The sequence below is a fragment of the Sinocyclocheilus grahami genome, unplaced genomic scaffold (assembly GCF_001515645.1).
Source record: "Sinocyclocheilus grahami isolate Dianchi unplaced genomic scaffold, SAMN03320097.WGS_v1.1 scaffold613.1, whole genome shotgun sequence".
Taxonomy (NCBI): Eukaryota; Metazoa; Chordata; class Actinopteri; order Cypriniformes; family Cyprinidae; genus Sinocyclocheilus; species Sinocyclocheilus grahami.
The window spans coordinates 586,503-594,595 of NW_015505792.1; the positions used below are offsets into that span (position 1 = coordinate 586,503).

General features: G+C 35.9%; 1 protein-coding gene across 1 annotated transcript in view; it reads left to right on the forward strand.

Moving 5' to 3' along the window:
* The window catches only part of LOC107557637 (mitogen-activated protein kinase kinase kinase kinase 5-like), a 26,422-nt gene that overhangs the window by 10,810 nt on the left and 7,519 nt on the right, over positions 1-8,093 (forward strand). The window contains exons 12-26 of the mRNA XM_016241114.1: positions 927-1,040; positions 1,222-1,303; positions 1,380-1,438; positions 2,211-2,263; positions 2,348-2,392; positions 3,979-3,987; positions 4,066-4,114; positions 5,224-5,364; positions 5,594-5,618; positions 5,681-5,778; positions 6,054-6,095; positions 6,837-6,915; positions 6,998-7,074; positions 7,150-7,210; positions 7,301-7,403. Coding sequence (XP_016096600.1) covers positions 927-1,040; positions 1,222-1,303; positions 1,380-1,438; positions 2,211-2,263; positions 2,348-2,392; positions 3,979-3,987; positions 4,066-4,114; positions 5,224-5,364; positions 5,594-5,618; positions 5,681-5,778; positions 6,054-6,095; positions 6,837-6,915; positions 6,998-7,074; positions 7,150-7,210; positions 7,301-7,403 — 1,037 coding nt within the window. The remainder of the gene's footprint in view (positions 1-926; positions 1,041-1,221; positions 1,304-1,379; positions 1,439-2,210; positions 2,264-2,347; positions 2,393-3,978; positions 3,988-4,065; positions 4,115-5,223; positions 5,365-5,593; positions 5,619-5,680; positions 5,779-6,053; positions 6,096-6,836; positions 6,916-6,997; positions 7,075-7,149; positions 7,211-7,300; positions 7,404-8,093) is intronic.

The following is an 8,093-nucleotide window of genomic DNA, read 5'->3' on the forward strand; positions in this document are numbered from 1 at the left end:
AATTATACATTTCTCTTTTATGCCAAAAATCATTAGGATATTAAGTAAAGATCATGTTCCATGAAGATATTTTGTAAATCTCCTAGCGTAAATATATCAAAACTTAATTTTTGATTATTAATATGCATTGCTAAGAACGTCATTTGAACAACTTTAAAGAAGATTTTCTCAATATTTAGATTTTTTTGCACCCTCAGATTCCAGATTTTCAAATAGTTGCATATCAGCCAAATATTGCCCTATCCTAACAAACCATACATCAATGGAAAGCTTATTTATTCAGCTTTCAGATGATGCATACATCTCAATTTTAAAAAATTGACCCTTATGACCGGTTTGTGGTCCTGGGTCACACATACAAATGTGGACAATAGAAGCAATCAAAAACAACAAAAGAGCAATTATATGCAAGTGCTATAACAAGCTAACTGAGACTTGTTACAGCACTTGCATATAATTGCTCTTTTGAAGGTGATGGTCCTTCATCCAGCAAGAAATGTCTGTTAGACAAGCTGAGATGCGAGCAGCTATCGTCAGATCATCAGGATGGAATGAAAGGTAGAGTTGAGTGTCATCAGCATAGCAGTGATATGAAAAGCCATGTTTCTGAATGACAGAACCTAGTGATGCCATGTAGATAGAGAAGAGAAGTGGTCCAAGTACTGAGCCCTGAGGCACCCCAGTAGCTAGATGTTGCGACTTGGACACCTCGCCTCTCCAAGATAAAAAAAAATAGTAAATGTTGTTTATCTGAAAGTGTAACAATGCAAACAGGTTTTCTGTAAGGGGTAGGTTTAGGGTTAGGGTTGAGTTAAGGGATAAAAAATATTGTTCAAGTCCCCACAAATCTCAGAAACAAACGTGTGTGTGTGTGTGTGTGTGTGTGTGTGTGTGTTTATCTGAACTCGTATCACGTCTTGTTGCAGCACTTATTTGTGACACTGCCGTCTTTGAGACAAGAGTTAACCCTTGAACTGCTGGACAAACTCAGACACCCTGAGAATCTCAAAGACTTACACACGGATGATGATGATTTGGAGGTACGTACACACAAACTATTCTAAACTATATGAGCTATTCAGTGACTTACTCATAAAGATAGTCCCTAGATTATTTCTTGAATTAATCAGTGTTTTGAATGAGTCAGTTGTTTGAACGATTCAGTGACTCACTCATAAAGACAGTCCATCTGTCTGACTCTCGTCTCTGTCTCTCTCTCAGGTGATTGTCCCCCATTCACTCAGAAGAATTCACTCAATCAACAGACACAACCGGGCCGAGAGAACAAACTCAGACACCAGCTGTAAGACTCTTGTGTGTGTTCATGACAGATACACACTCATTATTTCATTATTATAAAGCTGATGTCTGTGTTTCAGTTGAACAGATTTACACACAGAGACCCGTCGCTGGCAAACGAGAGTCTCCAGAAGAAACGGTTAGTGTTTGTGTGTTTAACTTCTGAGAGGAAACTGCTGAGAGTGAGCTACACTCTTAAAAATAAAGGTGCTTCAAAAGGTTCTTCAAGCGATGCCATAGAAGAACCATTTTTGGTTCCACAATGAACCATTCTGTCAAAGGTTCTTTAAAGAACCATCTCTTTTATAACTTTTTGTAATCTGAAGAACCTTCTTTCGCCACAAAGAAGCTTTTGTGAAACAGAAAGGTTCTTCAGATGTTGAAGGTTCTTTATGGAACCATTTAGACAAAAAGGTTCTTCTATGGCATCGTGAAGCACCTTTATTTTTAAGAGTGTAGGTCTGTCAAAACCTTCCTTTGAGGATGTTGTCTAAGAAAAAAATGACCTTTGACCAAAAGACATATGCATTTAAAATGTATAATTTTCTCTTTCAGGAAACAGAAAAGTTTTGATGACATCTCTTTATTCACAAATGCATGTCCAGTCTAGAACGTGTTCTTTCCTCTGACTTAAACAAAAGATAACTCGCAATTTAAAAACAAGGGATTACATGTCCCAACACAACTTCCTGTTTTAACAGGAACTGCATAACCACAGGGAAAAATGCACTTGTCAAACCACTTCATGGGGTCCCTAAATAACTAATTTTCTTCTTTCTGTTGTCATTATCATTAGCTGTGCAGTTGTGTTAATAATTTGATTTAAAAAAAATAAGAATGTTTGCATTCATTTTTATCACAAAGCAGATGTTTTTGGATAACATGTGTTGTTATTGATGTGATTGGCATAGTTACGGTCGTCAGGAGGTCAGTGGACGAGTCCTCCCATCACTTCCAGAAGAAGGTAAGAGCCGACATCACATTTAATCACTCGTCTGTGACACATGCAGCCCATGTGCTGATGATTTCTCATAATAAACTCTTACAGGGATGAGAGTGTGGACACGGATGACGATTACGACGACGTGGAAATGTAAGTTCTTCTCTTCTTCTGAAATCATAAACACATTTACATTTATGCATTTGGCAGGGTGCAGTTGTGTTCATAAGTTTACACACCCCTTGCAGAATGTTAATAATTTGATTTAAAAAAAATAAGAATGTTTGCATTCATTTTTATCACAAAGCAGATGTTTTTGGATAACATGTGTTGTTATTGATGTGATTGGCATAGTTACGGTCGTCAGGAGGTCAGTGGACGAGTCCTCCCATCACTTCCAGAAGAAGGTAAGAGCCGACATCACATTTAATCACTCGTCTGTGACACATGCAGCCCATGTGCTGATGATTTCTCATAATAAACTCTTACAGGGATGAGAGTGTGGACACGGATGACGATTACGACGACGTGGAAATGTAAGTTCTTCTCTTCTTCTGAAATCATAAACACATTTACATTTATGCATTTGGCAGATTTACTGTATATTCAAGCTGTGCATTTAATGAGTTGATGCATGAATTGAATCTGTGTGATTCAAAAAGCCATCTAAATCACGGCTTTCTCCGTTATTTTGATTATTATTTACATACTATTATAGTATATATTACTATACTTTTCTTTTTTATATTTTTAGTTTTCTTTTTAATCTTAGATTTAGTAATTTTGTTATGTATTTTATTCATTTTTATAATTATGTTTTAATTTCCGTTTTAGTTTTATAAATACAAATCTAGATCCTCATAATATATAAAACAGAAAATTATAAATTGTTTAATTTTAGTTAAATTTTTTGTCATTTCGTTATGTGCTTTTGACATTTTTATTAGGTTTATATATATATATATATATATATCCATTTAGCATTCACTCTATTTCCATTTTAGTTTTAGTCATTTTATTACTTTAAAACTTATTTCAGTTAGTTGCTACGGCAATATTTCAAAGTTTATTTTAAATTAAGGTCATTTTATCTAATATTTATATTTTAGTTCAGATTCATTTAAGTTAATTTAATATTAAATCATATTTTTATTCGTTTTAGTTAACATCAACAACACTGGTTCGCTGAATGATTAAAATCTTTTCAGGCAGTCTATTTATGATTTTAGCCATAAACACAGAGAATAGTAGTAGATTAGTAAAGAAACATCTCTCATAAGCTGAAAAGAAAAGAATAAGATGCCCATTCACTCAAAACACGATCTTAAATTCCAGTTGCGCTGTTTTTAATCGTTCATCATCATGCATCAGACGGGTGTCGCTGCATCATGTTTTTCACCCAATAGCTCAGCTATCTTTTCATATTTACATTCATTTTCATCCAAAGTGACTTGCTTTGCATTCAAGCTTTACATTTGATCAGTTCTTGCTTTACTTGGGAATCAAACCCATGACCTACTGTTTGAGCTGCAGGAAAGATATCAATAAAGACAGAAAGCCAATTTAACAGAAGACCAAACAACATTTAGGATAAAAGCATATCTGTGGCATATCTGCACATATTCTCTTGATTCTGCTGAACGTGTGGTTTGATGTCATTGACTGAATATGAGAGCGCTGTGATGGTGCGTATGCTAATGATATTTGTGGTTAATCGTGCCTCTTATTCTCTCCCACAGACCAGCGAGGTACAGTAATCTACAGTACAGATGAATGTCTTCATGAACTATCAAGATCTGAAGGAGCGTGTGTTTTTCTCTCTTCAGTAACTCACTGCAGTTCAGCGATGAAGTTCCTCCTCCTCTTCCTCCCAAAGTGAGTCGCTCCAAAATATTACTGCAGTATTACAATATTATCTTATTCATGCTTGAGTCTTATTCATGCTTGTGGTTGGTTTGAGTTTTTGTGGGGAGCAAAAACAAACATAGTCATAAAAACAGAAACCTAATTCCGTGTGATGAAAATAAATTCATTAAAAGGCTACAATGGTTGACTAATGGCTGTTATAATTAGCTTCAGAGCTTCAGACTGTTTTGGGTAACTCGAGTTATGTAATCAGATTACTTTTTTCAAGTAACTAGTAAAGTAACTCATTTCTTTTAAATGTAATGTTACTTTTTCAAATAAGTAATGCAAGCTACTTTGTTTTCCCATGTATTGACTGTTGAGAGAAACCGAGGCACTTCCTTCAGGCCTTTACAGATGGCAAAAAATATTTTAACTTTTATTTTTTTATATAAGAATTAATAAACAAGCCCAGCTCAGGTGACAAAAAGTAACACAAAAGTAATGTAATGCTTTACTTTCCATAAAAAGTAAAGCAATTAGTTACTTTTTTATGGAGTAATGCAATATTGTAACACGTTACTTTAAAAAGTAACTTTCCCCAACACTGTATATATGTACACTGCCAGTCAAAGTTTGGGATCAGTAAGATTTTTAATGTTTTTTAAAGAAGTTTCTTATGCTCATCAAGGCTGTATTTATTTGATCAAAAATACAGAAAAACTGAAATAATATTGCAATTTCTAATATTGGTTTTCTGTTTTAATATACTTTAAAATGTAATGTATTTCTGTGATGCGCAGCTGTATTTTCAGAAATCAGTATAATATGCTGTGATGCTTTTTTCTTTGATGAATAAAAAGTTAAAAAGAACAGCATTTATTCAAAAATGCTAGTTTTTACTATCACTTTTTTATATGTTTAACACATCCTTGCTGAATAAAAGTATTAATTTCTTTAAAAAAAGAAAGAAAACATTTACTGACCCCAAACTTTTGAATAGTTGAGTATATTGTGTATATATATACTTAAGATCAATCAGTGCAAGTTTCTTTCAGTTGAACCAGCTTTCAACTAAATGTTGGTTTGACTGTACATACATAATGTTTTCTATATAAAACGTGTGTGTTTGTGTTCAGCCGAAGCAGCGCAGTAGTTCAGAGGAGAGTATGGCAGCAGAGGACGATCACAGTAAAGCTCTGGGCATCAGTGTCCCGTTACCTTTATTCAGAACATCCAGCGGGACACACACACGACCTCGACCCGTCCCTCGACCCGATGCTTTTTTCTTTGATGAATAAAAAGTTAAAAAGAACAGCATTTATTCAAAAATGCTAGTTTTTACTATCACTTTTTTATATGTTTAACACATCCTTGCTGAATAAAAGTATTAATTTCTTTAAAAAAAGAAAGAAAACATTTACTGACCCCAAACTTTTGAATAGTTGAGTATATTGTGTATATATATACTTAAGATCAATCAGTGCAAGTTTCTTTCAGTTGAACCAGCTTTCAACTAAATGTTGGTTTGACTGTACATACATAATGTTTTCTATATAAAACGTGTGTGTTTGTGTTCAGCCGGTGTGTGTGTAGATCCGTCTGCGTTCTCCAGCTTCCACACTGATCCTCCAGCAGAGCTTCAGCCTCCTGAACTTCCGCCTAAGGACAGAAGACGCAGACAAGCTCCTCAGGTGCCTGCTGATGTCTGAACCTTTAGTTCTGCTTCATCTCAGATCCAAGCACGTGATCTTCAGGAGATTACAGACAGAACTTATTAATTTCTCGTTATCATCCACTAAAATGAAGAAGATTCTGTGTAAAATCTGTTATGGGTTATTTTAATCTTCTCATCTTCACACGTGCAAGAAGTGTGTGTTTGATGCTGTGAGCTCTCACAGGAAGTCAGATATCATGTGTGAGGTTAGTCACTTTGACTCAGTTTGACTTGTGTTTCGCTCTCGTTCAGGATCCAGTCGAGTGTGTCAGTCCAGTGGTCAAGAAACCGCCGGTACGTTCTGACCTCACTGCTTTCTGATTACCACGCTTTCGGGAAATACGTTGCTTGCAATTAGTGCAAAGTGCAAAATTGAATCATTGACAGAAAAAGAAATCTGTGTATAAGTCACATTTTGTTGTTACGTTTAGAAATAATGTAAAATACCAGTAAATAAAACATTTACAAACACTATAAAACAGTGTTTTTGAGATACTATTATAGTTTTCATTAATATTTAGAATGTTTTTATTTTTTATGCTTTAAGTTTTGTTAAAATTTTCATAATCGTTTTGTATTTTCGTCATTTTTATTTCAGTTTTAGTTTTTATTTTAGTACGTTATGCCGTTAAACCGGAATGAAAATGACAAATGTTGCTTTGCAGAGTAGCTGAAATAAAATAAGTTTAGGTTTTTTTATATTTTATCTTATTTTTAGTTCACTTTAATTTGATTTCAAGTAATGAAAATGTTTTTATATACTGTAGTTTTATAATAATCCCATAAACTTGTGTTTTAGTTCCTCTCACTCCACAACAAATCCTTTCAATTTAACAGCATACAGAACAAGAATGAAAAATATAAAGTGCAAATGAATTATAGTGCCATTCATTACAAAGATTTATTATAAACAACAAGCCTAAGCACAAACTGTGTTAAAGTTGGATGTGAGTAGAGATAAAAATTGAAACCCATGGGATAACAACATTTACTTTTCCATTTATATTATATTATATTATATTATCTCTCTGACAGATTGTCTTCAGGAAGGTCTTTCACGGCTGTCCTCTGAAGCTGAACTGCTCGAGCTCATGGGAGCATCCCACCACTAAAGGCACAGTCTGACATCTTCTGCTGGAGTGTTTTCTGAGTGCAAACAGTAACATAATGAGTAACGTTCCTGCTGTTGGCTTTAGATCAGCACCTGATCTTCGGGGCGGATGAGGGGATCTTCACACTAAACCTCAACGGTTCTGAGACCACCATGGAGCTGGTGAGAGACCCTCACACATGCTGATCATTCCTCAGCACATTCACTCTCCATTAATCGGCTTCTGCTCTTTCCCAGCTGTTCCCGGGCAAGTGTGTGTGGCTCTACACTATCGGTGGTGTCTTAATGTCCGTCTCAGGTGAGGAGTACACTTGTGTGATGATGATGATGATGATGGGAAGTGTGTGTGTGATGAAGCTGAAGGACTGATGAGAGTTTTGTGAAACAGGGAAGTCGTCGCAGCTGCACTCGCACTCGCTGAAGGAGCTGTACGAACAGACGCGCAGAGAGCAACGCATCGTTGCCCTGCCGACACACAGACTGTTGCCACGGTAACCGTCTCCTTTTGTCACATTGGATGCATTTGAGTTATGAAGCAGCATAACACACAGACACTTACTGCAGCAACAGCTTCAGCGAGGTGTGTTCGAGTCCGACCACACCTGCAAGAAAACTGAGAAACCACACACACACACACGCGCGCACACACACACAAACAAACAAACAAACAAACAAACAAACAAACACACACACACTCACACAAAAACAAGCAAACACACAAACACACACACACTCACACACTCACACACACACTCACGCGCACACACGCACACACACACACAAAAACAAACAAACACATAAACACACACATATACATTCACAAACACACACACACGCACACACACAAACAAACAAACACAAACATACACACACACACAAACAAACAAACATACACATGCATACACACACATACACATACACACACACACGCACACAAACAAACAAACACAAACATACACATACATACAAACATACAAACACACACAAACAAATAAACAAACAAACATACACACACACACACACACACACACACAAACAAACAAAAACATAAACACACACATGCACAAACACACACACACACACAAACAAACAAATAAACACACACACACACATGCACAAACACACACGCACACACACAAACAAACACATAAACACACACACACACACACACACACACACAC